Genomic DNA, 14,268 nt, shown 5'->3' with positions numbered 1-14,268 from the left:
ATTTACCTCTTTCTCCCTAGCTCTGTCTACACCAGCAGATTGTGCATCATGTCTATTGACTTTGACAGTGCAGCTCTTCAAACCCAGCATGATGAAGAAGAATACGACCAGGAGGACTATGCAAGAGAGCAAGAGGTGCAACACACATAGCTACTAATGTTATTCAAATGTTATCCCAAAAACTGTTGGGATGACATTTGTGTTACAATTACATTAATGTTCAGTTGTTTGCCTGTTGTGTGCCGTTATGTTGAAGGAGGTTTGTTTCTTTACTGTATATGTTACTGAACATCCTCTTTTCAACACATCAGATGACGAGTATGTTCAGAGCATGCTAAAGCTACAGAGATAAAATATGTTGTTTGTGCACCTCTAAAGGCATTACTAGTCTCAGTTTATATCACCATTACTCTGGCTGTGTATGTCATGTTTGTATACACACACACACAAAACAATGCTAAAATGATATGCAAGTGTCCGTTTGTACCGATGAGTTTCTAAAAGCTTTTTAAACTGAGGCACTGACTGAGCTGTTCTGACTTTAATGGAGAGCTTGTTCAAGAGCATTCAGGCTATAACAGTGAAAATATGGTCCGCCTTTGTTTTACACCTGGATTCTCGGACTTTAAACAGCAGCTGATACTCTTATCTTAGGGGTCTGGGTGTAGAAAAAGGGGGTTAAAAGTTCTGACATGCAGCTCAGTCAGACCATGAAGAGATTTAAAATCAAATTGTACTGCTCATTTTAAGGACTTGAAATTTGTTATGTTCTTTTTCTTTTTTTTTTTTTGGAGATTGCGGTGTTGTTTGTTGAAGCTGTGACGTGTGCATTGTTTGAATTTCACAATCACTGCCAGCTTCACAGCTACACATGCATGTTGTGTTATTACTCACACCTACAATCTGTTCCTCCACAAGCCTGAGCTATTATTGGTTAAAGGAAAATGAGCCCTTTCAGGTGTGTCACACTGAAACTCGTTCTGCCCTGTGGCTTCCCTCCTTTCTCTCTGTAGGTTACTTTGCTTCTGTGCTTGACCTCACTTGTGCAGAGTGAGGATGAAGGAACAGATAGGCTTCAAAACGTAGCAGAATACGATCTCTAATTATTTTTTTTTCCTTCGGGGTAGCCTACTTATTATACACAAGCTGGTCACATGGAGAATGTTTGCCTCCAGTAACTGGAATGTTTCTGCTCCAGTTAACCTTGCTATATGTTTTGTTTAAACAATGGAGTTCTTTGGGAGCAAAATACAGCAATACCACAAGGAGCCGACAACATGCCAGGCACATTTTGGATGTTTCACTCAGAAGGTCTTCTCTGCAGACAGAGTAGGCTAGGAAGTTATCTTGTGGCTTCACAGCTGAAGCAGAAGTGTGTCTTCAGTCTTTCTTAATGTGTAAGTGGGATAATATGGGTCCGTTGGTTGTGGACACAGTGGACGATCTGAGGAATATTCAGCAGTCCTTGTGGGAAGTAAGTCCAGCTGGCTTTGCTTGTTTTATCACACATGGCTGGTTGCAAAGCAAGCCTGGTCAATATGTTACTGACATAGAGAGGAATTTGTTGTTTTTGTGACATTAAGAGCTAACATGTTTTAACAAGACCTTGCTGTTTGCCACTTTCAAATAGAACTTTATTTTAAACTGCGGTGATTCCTTCATTCATGATAAATGTAAATGAATAAGATCCTTACATCTGAGAAGTCTTCTCCAGGGAATGTTTGGAATTGTTTCTTCAAAAATTACTGACATGATTAGTCAATTACACTTACATATATTAACTGTTAAAAATAACAAAATGAAAATGTTTTTATCAGCTAAACTGACACATATTCCACTCAGAACAATTTGTTTGGTTCACCCTATTTGAAGTATTGTATGATTAATTTTAATGTAGCTGCTTTTCTTAAAATTTATTTTTTGGATTACTTTTTAGCAGAACTCTACTGATATACCTCCTAAAAGGCTGTCATTGATTGCCTCTCTGTGTTTTTTTTTCCTGTCTGTGTTACTTTATAACTCGGTTGCGCAGCAACGTTGATGACTCATTTCCATGTGCTATTTTTCTGCAGCTGCACAAACTGCTCACAGACCTGCCTGATGACATGCTGGAGGACAGCAGAGACTCCTCCTCCCCAGAGTTGGAGTGCTCTACCTGCAGCAATAAAAACACTGGCAACAGGTACCACACGTTGTTGACTCAATCTAGTCTCAGAAGTAATCTCAGTTTTGGAGAACTGTTTTGAGACAAGCAGATGCGCATTGACTGCAACGTAACAAAATCATGCATTTCTGCCTTCTTTAAACAGCCCACAGTCCAAGTGGACTCAGCAATGGTCTGATCATCCAAGGCCCATCTCTCATGCACAGGTAGAATGTTTGTTTGTGTTGATAATAGACGTTTTCCCTTTATGTGGTTCTTAAAGGAAAAAAAACACTCTTATTCTTATTGTCTCTCTGAAGAACTTTGATCAAGGCTCTCACAATGAGTACGCTTATGAGGATGGAGCTGTTCACATGAATGGACATCAAATTCAACCTCCAAGGGAACATCTGCCTCACATCTGGAACCAGGATCATCAGTTCACACAGGAAGATTATACATGCACAAGCATGGGCACAGAAAAATCTACAGAGACTTGTGATTTTTCTGCTGAGTTTGAATCTAAATCATACCCTCAAAACACCAACAACCACGTGGAATACAATGGAGAAGGAGGATACATGGACCAGCAAAGCCATTTTCAAGTGAGTGGATTATTTCATCATCGCAAACCACCAAATAACTCCAGGGTCCAAGGGATTATTTCAAGAACAGAAATTTCAAATTATTTGATAGTCTCTTCTAATGATGCTGTTCTTGTCCTTTAAAGATATTCTCAAAATAAACACGTCTGGCACAGCTACTTTAAGTTGTTATGGCTGTAGTAATTTGCATAAAGAAAAGGAACAAAGATATCAGTGAACTTTTGACCCTTGAAAATCCAATTCTCCACATTTTATCATTTATATATTTCAATTCTAAATGAAATGCACTAAGCCGTCTTGTTCACAGTATATGATATATGCCTTTTCCTTAAATGTTTATTTCCATTTTTATTTGTTATTTGGCAGTCTTGATTGTGTGTGTTGCATTTCATTGTGCGTCTGAGAAAGATACAGAAGTTTAATTGTTTAGTTTTATCTTGGTTCAATCTTCTATTATTGAACACAATAACATTTTGCTTTCAAATGTGCTGTGTTTGTGTGTTTTGATCTTCAGAGTTTAAAGTCAGGAGCAGATGACAGAGCAGTAAATCAGTACAAGGCCAGCTACAATCCTCATCATCCTGCTCATCAGCCAAAGATGTTTAACGCACAGGCCGCTCAGCAAGAAAGGCAATTTGACCACCTGCAAAGAGAATTCCTTGACTCAACACAACGTGAGTCTTAGCCTTGATTTAGCTGATGGATTAATAATACAGGAGTACAGTGAAATGTCAGTCACAATACTATGAAGGCCAAAAAGTGATAGTGTTATCTGCATTGTTAATCTAGGAAATCTCTGAACTGGCAGAGTACAATCTGATTTTGAAATTTAGTTTTATTGTTTACAAGAGCTGCAGTCAAAGCGTGGCTGAGGAATACACTTACGTCTCAACTCTTCATTTTCAATGGTATTTCAAACATACATTGTTTTGACTAGATAAGGCTGACAAAATGGGATAAGTTTAATATTGTGTGGTGTAAATTACAGATCATTAACCACACCAGTATTTTTTTCAGATTATTAAAATTTTAGTTTCCTACTGAGATAACTTGAACTCTTGTTTGGTCATTTGGTGGGAAATGTTAGGTTGTGTTTTATTTGTTTTGTTTTATTTCACAAATGTATTATTATGCAAAGAATTATTTTTAAAAAATCAGTTTATAATATATTTCTGTCATGAAGACATCTAATCAGCCATTGTGGATTTTACTGTCCATCCAGAATGTAAAGACAAGTAGGTATCTAAGAATTACATCATATTACCACCACATATTAAGAGATGCTATTGTATAAACTATACCTGTTCAAGTGACAGTGCTGAAAATAAAAATGTCCTCACACTGTTTAAATAAGGGGGAAGTGATGATGATGGTGTGTTGAATAAAGACGAATCTGGGTTTCAGAAAATGCTGACAGGGAGCAGCTTGCCCAGCTGCAGATTCTGAACAAAGCTCAACAGAGACAAATTGAAGACTTAGAGCGAAAACTGGAGGATTCTCGGCGTAATATGAGATATCTTGAACATCAGTTTGCAATTGTTAAAGGTATGTTTCACATGTTTTACTTTTAAAATTGTGTGTCATTGTCTTCCTGTGTATAAACCTATGTAAGATTAATATAATGTTGCTTTTGTCATAGCTTAAGGAGTAAAATGCAATGTTGTTGCATTTTTTTGGCAAATATTGTAAACATTTATTGAAATTGTGGAAATTAAATAAGTCCCTTGAATCTGAAATTAGTACCTGAATCAAGGCCTTTAAGGAAGAGAAGGAGAGTCTTTGAGAGTAATATTTCACAATGCCTGATCTGTGTTTTGTACTTAGGGTTTTTAGATTTCTTATATTTTTATATGTATGCTTTTTGTGTTTTGGCAAATACACAATTTAAAGCCAATGAATAAAATGGGATAGTGTTCCCTCAGTTACATATCTGCCCTCTTGTGGCTGTCATGAGTGCTTGCACTATTTATGGAAACAGCAAGTCCTGCCCTGGCTTTGTGTGCCCTTGTTTTCTTTCTGGATGTGTTGCTTGTGGAAATGTAATGGTTTTTTTTTTTTTAATGATCAATAGATGAAAAGGATGGCCTAGCTGTAAGTCTAAAGGAATCAAGTCGATTGAATGAAGAGGCCAAGGAAAGAGAGGTTCGAATGCAAAACAAGCTGAGGACAATGGAGGAGCAAGTACAGATTCTCAATGAGAGAGGTCAAGAGGTGAGTTCTGTGCTGACACACTCCAGTGTTTTCTGTCTTCTAAATTATTTACAGCTAAATACACGACAGTCTGCAATACATGAGGCAATCTATAATTAACAAAGAAACTTGTAAAAGAAAAGGTAATTTTTGTTTTTGTAACTGTGTATTTATTGCATTCAAAAGCAGTGGCAGCTTTACAGAGTTAAAAATCTGACCTGAAATAATGCAGGCAAATGTATGCAAGGCAATCCTGTTTCTGTCGCTTAGCGTTTGCCGTTTATCGTCATTGGCACCTTTGGATAGGAATGTTTGTGTTTTTTAGGGTATACAGTAGTTTTTGTTTGTTTGTAGAACATGAAGAAACAGAGAGTGGCAGATGCTGCAGTGGACAGCATGAAGCAGCAGATGTTGGAGCTTTGTCGCTCTGACACCCTGTCCAGAGCCCGAGAGCAGCATGACAGAGACCTTGCCATCATGAAGGAGCAGCATGAGGCTGCACTGTTGGCCTTACAACAGAAGCTAGATTCTACCTCCCAGGATTTGAATGAACAGGTCTGTAGTTCTATTGCCGCAGGCTTTAGCAACGGAATGCTTTGAAATGTGGCAAGTGCCAGCAATATTAGTATGGTCTCAGTCGCCTGCAGAGATTGTCATCACCTGTATTGTTTCTGCTGTTGTTGCTGCTTCTAGATTGATGTTGGTCAGAGGTTACAAGAGCATGTGAGACAGTTGGAGCGCCAAAGAGAAGAAGAGTCGCTGGAGAGAGCCAGAGTTGTCAATGCCCTCACTCAGCGTCTGGAGGAGAGTCAACAACAATGTGCCAAGCTGCTGCAGACAAGTGAGCAAAGTCGTCTGCACTTGCACTGAGACTACATTTTTGTCTTGTTTTTTTTTTTTTTTTTTGGATATCACAAAACTATTAAGCAACCTCTTTGCACCTGAAGGCAAATATTCTTACATCTAAATTACTTCATCTGTTGTGCTTATTTTCTTCAGATTCAGTGCAAGAGATGAGTCAAATGCAGATCAAACTACAACAGGCTCAGTCAGCGAAGACACTGAGTGAAAACATGAGCAAAGTTTTACAGGTTTGCACTCAGATTTTTCTGCCCTAGAACAGAAATACTCTCAAAATGTTATTGCTGAAGAAAATACTGCTTAAATGTTGAGCTTAAACTTTAAACCTTTTTATTTTTATCCCAAAGGAGGATATGGCTGATCTGAAGGAGCAGATAACACTGTATGAATCCGCTGTGAAACATGGTGTTATTACATTAGAGCTTAGCAGTGACTGGGAGAACCAGCTGTCTGAATCCTGTGTGGATCTAGGATTGAAGAAAACAAACAGGAAGAATGGTACACTTCACAGGTACACTATGGATTATAGAGCAGTCATTGTGATCAATTACATGTCTCTGAATCTGCATCCTTGTTTGTGCCATTAGTGCTAGCACACTATGTCAAACTTTGTCAACTAGCTCTATTTGTAACCACTCAAATTCCATTTTTCCTCTTCCTTTGTCAGCACTGCTCTGGCTCACCTGTCAGATGCCAAGCTGCCAAAGGATGAGGCTTTAAGGCTGCTGCGTGTGGAGATGCAGCGCTGCCTGGGTAGTTTGAAGGGGAAGCGACAGAAGATCAGTCAGCTGCAGGAGGAGCTCCAGCGTTGTCAGTGTCGAGTAAACAAGCTGCAGACCGAGTTAGATGAAGCCAAGCTCAGCATTTCGGTGAGGACTCCCCATGATAGCTGTTATTCAGATTTAAGTTGAATTGCTAATTTGGTTTTCTTGACTATAGGCACAAAAAGGAAAAATCGTCCCAATTGTTCAGTTAAGATAACAAATCTCTAAAAGGATCCAAATAGATTAAAAGCCACACTGTACAAATATGCTGGCATAAAGCATCTGTGTTTAAAATATGAAAAAGAATAAGGAGATAAAAATCCGATAAATGTGGTGCATAAATACAAGATTAAAGCTTACAAGGCTGTGATGCAGACATTGAGCTTAAAAATGCATTTTTACTTCCCATCCACAGGCCAGAGAAACCAGCCAGATGAAACATTTGGACATAACTGGAGACTCTCACAAAGAGTTGATGAGATTACAGGAAGACAAACAACACTTGCAGGAACAACTGGAGGTAGATTGTGGTTTATGTTCAGATTGAAATATGTTCTTTGTTTAGTTTTTTTTTTTACAGTGAATCATGAATGATTGTTGCTCTGTTTCAACTCTAGTTGCTAGAAAAGAGGAACCAAGAGCTGAAACAGAAGGAGGAAAAGCTGAAGGCTGCTAATTCTGAGCTGTGCACCAAAATGAGGGAGATGATCCAGGACATGGACCAAGAAAAGCAGGAAAATGCAGAGAGGTAGGACACTGAGAGGAGATGTAGCCTTTTTGTCTACCTTATTTAGAGTTGTTGGTATATTTATGTATATGTGTGTTTGTTTGTTTTTTGAGATCTGAGAGGATTAATCAACAGTATAGGGATGACGTAGTGAACCGGGTCAGAACAGAGCTCATGTTAGAACACGATGGTCAGGTTGAACAGCTGACTGCACAGCACCAGCAGCAGGTTCAGCACTTACAGTAAGTCATCTGCACCTAATGTGGAAAATTTTAGTCATCTGGAAGCCTTTGCAGGTCATACAAACTCCCTTTACTACCTTCACAGAACCCAGCTGTCTGAAGCCAATGACAAGGTGTTGGCTGTTCAAGAATGTTACATATCTGTCTGCAAGGAGAAGGACTTGCTTGAAGAAAGCATTCGCAACAAAGAGAAGGAGGAGGCTGAGATCAGAGAGGAGAGTGGTACAGCTGTGGAAAAGCTTCGAACTGAACTTGAGGCTCAGCATCAGGCCTCCATAAAGCAGCTCAAAGCTCTCTGGTCCAAAGAGAAGGAGGCTGAGATCCAGCAGCAAGTGAAATCGCATGTAGCCTTAGCTGAGGCTACGTGGAAGGAGGAACTGCAAAAGGTATGACCTCTAGAAAGGACTGTCCAGCTCCCTCATCTTACTAACGGTGAGGTCATGCTCAACATGATTTTTTTCCCCTACTTTCAGATGGAGAAGACATGGGTCCAGAGGCTTGAGGAGGCTAGCAGAGAGAAACACAGAGAGACTGCCGAGGCGATCTGTCAGGCAGATGAGATTGAGGCCAGCAGTCTTACAATTACTGCTGAGGAGCTGGACTCCAGGCTCAGTGCCCAGAAAGAGCAGCTGCAATTGGAAGCTGACAAAGTCCGACGCAAAGCTGTAGAGGAAGCCAGAAAACAAGCCCAGAGAGAGTTACAAGAGAAACACTTGGAGGACATGGCCAAGCAGGTCAGTGGGCTTTTATACTACACATGCTACTTAGCAAATGAGCTTTACTGTACAAGGCTGCACCAGTTCAAAATACATCTCATACCAAAGCCTCTACACTTGATAAAACTATTTTTTCTTTCCGTACTCTTTCACAGCTTAGTGATGATTCTTCGAATATATGGCACCATTGTTTGAAATGGTCAAAGCTAGTAGTGAACATAAATATGTCTTTCTTCAGGTTGAAGGTGCAGTAACCAGGGCCTATAATCGCTGGATTGAAGATCTGATTTCGTTACCTGAATACCAAACCTCTCTCCAAACAGAGAAACAAAAATGGGAAAAACTACAAGAAAAGCAAACAGAACAGCGGGTATGAGAGGGTTTTATTTTTATGATTACAGAGGTGTCATTTCTGTGAACTGGGTTCGCTTTTCTGACCATGTATCTTTATTCAAATGTTTCAGGTGTCCCAGGCCCTGAGGGAGGCCGAGGAACATTGGCACAAGAAGCACGAGAACGAGCTGGAGGAGCACTGCTCTGGACCACAGAGGGTGGAGGAGCTTCAAGAGGAGCTGGCAGCTCTCCAGAGCCAGCTGGAGCAAATGACCAGAGAGCAAGCTGCCTTGTTGAAAGCAGAGCTGGCCGGAGCCAGAGCAGCCTGGAACAGAGACAAACAGCAGGAGATCTCCATCATCCAGGTCCGCAGTGAACAGGTGTTCCAAACCAAGCTGCAAGAGCAGAGCAGAAAGCTGGAGCAGACTTTGCAGCAAATCAGAGAGGATGCTGACCTCCAGAAGAAGGAAATGCTGCTGCAGATGGAAGCCAAGCTTCATGAGACTGTGAGGGCTCGAGAGGAGGAGTGGAGACGCAAGCATGAAGAGAAGGATCTGACCCAGAGACAACAAATGAGAGGTGAATTATTAGCAGAGCTTCAGACTGGACTGGCTGAGGTCCAGACTCAGCTTCTCAGAGATCCCATAACAGATCAGCAGGGCACTGAGGACACCAGGAAGACCAGCGGGGCGACATCAGATGCTGCAATAACACACATCATCCAAACTTCATGCAGAGACATGATCAGCAGAGCAGTTTCTCAGGCTAAGAAGGAGTGGAAGAAAGTGAGTTACTAAGTTTTTATTAATGTAATGCTTCAACTTTAAGTCTTCATTATGAAAAAAAACTGACAAAGCTCCCAGTTTGGGTTCGGGAGGCGGACACCCTCTCTATTTTTAAGACCAGGCTTAAAACCTTCCTTTTCGACAAAGCTTATAGTTAGGGCTGACTGGGTGACCCTGACGGGGTGAGCTGGTGTTTTCATTTGCACAACTGACTTCCCCTCTTGACGTCCCTTTAGTTTGCCCCTAGTTATGCTGCTATAGGCCTAGGCTGCTGGGGAACCTCTCTTGATGCACTGAGCCCTTCTCTAACTACCTATGTATTTACTACATATACCATTATTGCATTACATTCACTCTGTTTCTTTCTGTGTCCTTTCTCCGAGTGTCCCTGGTCCCAGAGCTGGATGCTGGATGCTTCAGATGTGTGGCTGTGTTTTATGGTCCTTGTGTCCCACCCCCCCACCTCTCTATCTCTACCCCTCTATCTGTATCCCTCTATCTCTACCTCTACCCCTCTATCTCTACCTCTCTACCTCTTCTGTCCCTCTCAACCCGCCCGGCCAGCAGGCAGATGGGTCCCCCCACATTAGAGCCAGGTTCTGCTTGAGGTTTTTTTCCCTGTTAAAAGGGTGTTTTCCTTGCCACTGTCGCCTTTTGGCTTGCTCTGGGGGTCAGGCATATGGGTTCTGTAAAGCGTCTCGAGACAATTTGACTGTAATTGGCGCTATATAAATAAAATTGAATTGAATTGAATTGAAAGACCTTTGAGGTTAAAACATGGTAATAATAAAAATGTCGGTGTACAAACAGCCCCACATTTTCTGAGACACAAGTACTTCTAAATGTAGCATTTGGTTATGATTTGTTTTAATTTGTTTGCCTTTTTTCTGACACAGTCAGATGATGTTGAGTCGCTTTTGCCTTTAAAGTTTCATTTATGCTTCCACAGACAAGTGAAGAGAGGCTGAAATTTGTGTTAAAAGAAACTCGGGAACAGCATGAGAGAGAACTCAACAAAATCCAAAGTATGCAGTGCATTCTTGTCTCTTCATTAAACAAGCCATTGTTAATATGTTCTACTTATATCAATATGATATATGCTATTAATTTTATGCTAATCACTAGTTTACAACAGGTATTTGTCCATTATTTTCAGGCTCTTTGCCCCAGAGGAAGGATCAGCATCGTTGCAGGAAAGAGTGTGCAGAGACTGTAAGTAAGCTGCAGAAGAAGAACCAGGAGCTCCAGAGACATTTAGAGAAAGCCTGCCGTCAGCTCCAACACAGCATTCGAGAGCACAAAACTGCCATGCAGCATCTCAAAGGTATATTTATGTTCTACATGTGAAATGTTTCTCTTGACTGGCATTTAAATGCATTTAGTCAGCTGACATTGTACCTGTGCTGATGGGATACACCACTGTTTATTGTAGATGAACATGAAAGCAGCTTAAAAAGGGTGAAGGAGGAACATCTGCAGCATTTAGAAGAAGTGAAGAAAGCCAAAGAATCCTCAGGGTTTGTGTTTTTCTTACCATTTGTTTAAAGCACAATGAAATGAAATATTGTAACTGTTGCATTGCCGCATGTCCACTATGTCAAAAAGATCTACTTGATTAACTAGTGAAAATACAAAATCTGCTTAACTACCTTTTATTTGATTGAATTGAACCACATGACAAGCTTTTTCCATTTTATGCAATTTTTCAGTCTACCTCCATTGTTACAAGCAGGGCTTTGACTGAAAACTTGCAGTAATACTTAATAAATCAGTAATAAATCAAGTCCTACTAGACATATAGTCCTTAATTACTTAATTAAGAAACAGAACAGCATTGGTAGTTGTCGCACTATGTTTTTATTAATATTTATTTGATTGCAACTGAGTTTGCACTTTATTTAGATACTGAATCAAGATAAGGAAAACTGAAAGAGTCAAAAGAATAGGAAAATAAAATGTACTAATTAACTAAAAATAGCACATATAATCAGGAATCTAATTGTTAATTGTTTTTGCTTACAGAAATTCTGATCAGCAAAATCTTCAGCAAGGCCTGGAGGACATGAAGCAGCAGTATCTGATGACTGTGGAAAAGATCAGAGGTTGGTGTTCAAGCTGAAATGTCAAGCTGTGTCTAAATTAACTCTTTCTTCAGACCTTGCCAAGTCACCTCCTCTTGTGTGTACCTGGGGAAGAAACACATTGTCATTGTTTTTTTTTGTTTTTTTTGTCAGGAGACATGCTGCGTTACCTTCAGGAGAGCCGGGAGCGTGCAGCAGAGATGATCCGCATGGAGGTGCAGAGGGAGAGGCAGGACACTGCCAGAAAGATGCGCCGCTATTATCTGACCTGTCTGCAGGAGCTGCTGGAAGAAGGAGGAAAGACTGCAGGGCAAGAGGCCATAATTGTCCTAAACTTGTTTGCTTGCTTCATCATTGCTCCTCAGGCTAATTGTATTGATCTTACTGTCTTCTGCAGTGCCGAAAAGAAACTAATGAATGCTGCAAGCAAGCTGGCGGCAATGGCTAAAGTGCTGGAGACACCTATCAAAAGTAAATCTGGGAAGAACTACAGTTTACCGAGTGAGTGTTATTATACAGAACTGCTTTACTGTGTGGTTTTTATTCTCAATATCAAGGTATTTTTAATGTGTGTTTTGCATTGGCAGGTTGCTCAGCGGCTTTTTCCTCCACTGGCTGCCCTCCAGGGAGAAATGCAGCTTTCAGTAAGACCCCGTCAACCCTAACTGAGCCTCCTGATGTCCGGCCAGAGGAGAGATCCCACAGAGAAAATACTTTTGCTGATTCAGAGCAGAAACCAGCCGCTGCAGTGAGGACTAAACTTTTGAGCCACCAGGACACGAGTGCATCTGGAAAGGAGGAGGCCTCAGTGGAAGCAGGGATGAAGCCACAAACTGTTCACACAAACCTCCACTCTTACAAACCAGCTCCTCAGAAAGCTGCTTCTTCCCATGTGGATTTAGTCAATGTGTCTGTAAGGAGTAAAAGTAGGGAGCTGTACCTGCAGGGAGGAGAATCCAGCAAATCAGACAGCCGGTTGCAGTCGCAGCAACAAAGCAAACCTTTCCTCATCCAGGAGGCTCCAGTCAGAGATGAGAACCAGACAGACTGGAGCATGACCAGTAGTGACTCGGACTTCCACGTCCCCAGACTGTCCTACTCGGGAAGGAAAGTTGAACCAGTGAAGCCCTTTACTCTGTCTGCAGCATCCGTCTCTGATATGAGAGAGTTTGGTGGCCTCACCCCGGATGCTTCTGACATGACTGTTTATAATGAGATCACCAAGAAGACACCTCACGCCGAGGCCTTTGCCCAGGCAAAGATGAGCACTCGCAGGGAGCCTACTCCTGGCTCTGAGTGTGAGAAGCAGCAGGGAGTTTGTTCCAGACCTCTGTTCTCTGAGTTGAGACAGTGCCGACAGGACAGCGGCTTTGACAGCCCGTTTTACCAACAGAAGTGACAAAGGAAGAGCAGGTATGTAGGTGAAGCAGGGAGACGAGCATGGAGCTGACAGTTTCAGTTAAATTACCACATAGTGCCTTGAATAAAGTGTCTCATGTTTACTTGATATCAACTCTGTGCCATCGTAGTTGCTTGCAGTGTTCAGGAATAGTTTAACGTATTTGGAATTAGTTATTTACTTTCTTGTGGTGCATTAGATTAGAAGATATGATTGATACCCATCTCATGTGTGCGCTTGTTGTCTGAAGCTACAGTCAGCAGCATGCTAGAATAGGTCTGGTCCAGCTGTAACAAACTCTGCATTCCAGCATATTTCAAACTCACAAATGAACACGTTGTATCTTGTTCAATTTGCACAAAGCCAGTGTGCAAAAATGACAATTCACATGCAGGAGAAAGCAGTTACAGTTATTGGACTTTAGAGGTGCTTATTGATGGACTTTACCATCAACCCCCAAAAAAGATTTAAGACGACACCAAAGGAAAATCACCAGCAGTAGAATGGTAAGAACTGAGACCTTTTTTTAAATAGTTTTGTCCATTTTCAAGCATATTAGATATTTTTGTTTACAAACCAGTCAGAAATGACAGGAAAATACATGTATTTCCTGTGAAATAAGGTTACACACAGTCAAAGCTTTAACTGTGTGCTGAGGGATCATACTATTAGGTATAGTTTCCCTCCCAGAAGCCTATTTTGAGCAAAGATAAACTCCCCCTCTACAGTGTTTGTGCTAAACTAAGCTACCTGACTGCTGGCTGTAGCTTCATAATTACTAAACAGATATGAGAGGGGTGTTGATGTTTTCATTTAATCCGTGAAAAGGAAGTGAATAAGCTTATTTCCTTAAAATGTCCATCTATGGCATAGTTTATTCCAGTGTAGCAGAAAAGTGCGTGTTGGATTTCCCACCACTATTAGTGCAGATGACCGGTTAGATCTCATTTGGTAAACAAGGGTGCATTGACTTACCTTTTAGAAAACCTGCTTCTGTATGAAAAGCTTTTGCACTGAGCAGGAACAGAATACTTACAGTGCTCAGTTAGGACTTTGTATTCAACCTACTTTTACCCTGACAAGTTTAATAGCCTGAATTAGGTTGGTACTTCGTGTTCCTTCTGCATTTTTATCCATGTTCACTGGTGCTACATCAGTGATAAGTGCTGTTTGAAGAGGTGCTCAATGAATGAGACGCCTTGTAAACCTTCCCTTCAGCTCACAATATGAAGGCTCAAAGTTCGTATCACTGTCCCACTTTCAGCCTCTGGCATCAGGAGGATTTCAGGTTGCAGTGTGTTTGTGTTTTTATATTTTAAAACATTTTATATAAACATAATAAGATATGCTGTGCATAGATATTAAGTGTTTTTTTATATGTTGCTTGAAGTTATTTTAATAAATCTTATTGCGAACCTTAAA

The 14,268-nt window shown here is 40.8% G+C and overlaps 1 protein-coding gene across 4 annotated transcripts in view; it reads left to right on the top strand.

Moving 5' to 3' along the window:
- cep152 (centrosomal protein 152) overlaps window positions 1-14,268 on the top strand; it is an 18,436-nt gene extending 4,168 nt beyond the window's left edge. For 3 of the 4 annotated variants that reach the window (XM_035954567.2, XM_023284132.3, XM_023284131.3), the window contains exons 2-27: window positions 21-135; window positions 2,073-2,182; window positions 2,310-2,370; window positions 2,464-2,748; window positions 3,263-3,422; window positions 4,153-4,293; window positions 4,820-4,959; window positions 5,293-5,493; window positions 5,632-5,779; window positions 5,938-6,029; window positions 6,147-6,310; window positions 6,467-6,668; window positions 6,979-7,083; window positions 7,181-7,311; window positions 7,404-7,532; window positions 7,618-7,918; window positions 8,006-8,266; window positions 8,487-8,618; window positions 8,713-9,366; window positions 10,316-10,391; window positions 10,523-10,690; window positions 10,799-10,883; window positions 11,389-11,468; window positions 11,601-11,757; window positions 11,845-11,948; window positions 12,035-14,268. In XM_035954567.2, the coding sequence (XP_035810460.2) occupies window positions 49-135; window positions 2,073-2,182; window positions 2,310-2,370; window positions 2,464-2,748; window positions 3,263-3,422; window positions 4,153-4,293; window positions 4,820-4,959; window positions 5,293-5,493; window positions 5,632-5,779; window positions 5,938-6,029; window positions 6,147-6,310; window positions 6,467-6,668; window positions 6,979-7,083; window positions 7,181-7,311; window positions 7,404-7,532; window positions 7,618-7,918; window positions 8,006-8,266; window positions 8,487-8,618; window positions 8,713-9,366; window positions 10,316-10,391; window positions 10,523-10,690; window positions 10,799-10,883; window positions 11,389-11,468; window positions 11,601-11,757; window positions 11,845-11,948; window positions 12,035-12,846 (4,986 nt within the window). In that variant the 5' untranslated portion in view covers window positions 21-48 and the 3' untranslated portion in view covers window positions 12,847-14,268. Of the gene's footprint in view, window positions 1-20; window positions 136-992; window positions 1,475-2,072; window positions 2,183-2,309; window positions 2,371-2,463; window positions 2,749-3,262; window positions 3,423-4,152; window positions 4,294-4,819; window positions 4,960-5,292; window positions 5,494-5,631; window positions 5,780-5,937; window positions 6,030-6,146; window positions 6,311-6,466; window positions 6,669-6,978; window positions 7,084-7,180; window positions 7,312-7,403; window positions 7,533-7,617; window positions 7,919-8,005; window positions 8,267-8,486; window positions 8,619-8,712; window positions 9,367-10,315; window positions 10,392-10,522; window positions 10,691-10,798; window positions 10,884-11,388; window positions 11,469-11,600; window positions 11,758-11,844; window positions 11,949-12,034 lie in introns of those variants that run through there. The other variant, XM_055009380.1, reaches the window with a different exon arrangement.

Source organism: Amphiprion ocellaris, chromosome 3 (genome assembly GCF_022539595.1).
Source record: "Amphiprion ocellaris isolate individual 3 ecotype Okinawa chromosome 3, ASM2253959v1, whole genome shotgun sequence".
In the NCBI taxonomy this organism is placed as follows: domain Eukaryota; kingdom Metazoa; phylum Chordata; class Actinopteri; family Pomacentridae; genus Amphiprion; species Amphiprion ocellaris.
Note: the sequence above shows the minus strand (reverse complement) of the source record. Positions and strands in the feature narration are given on the sequence as shown.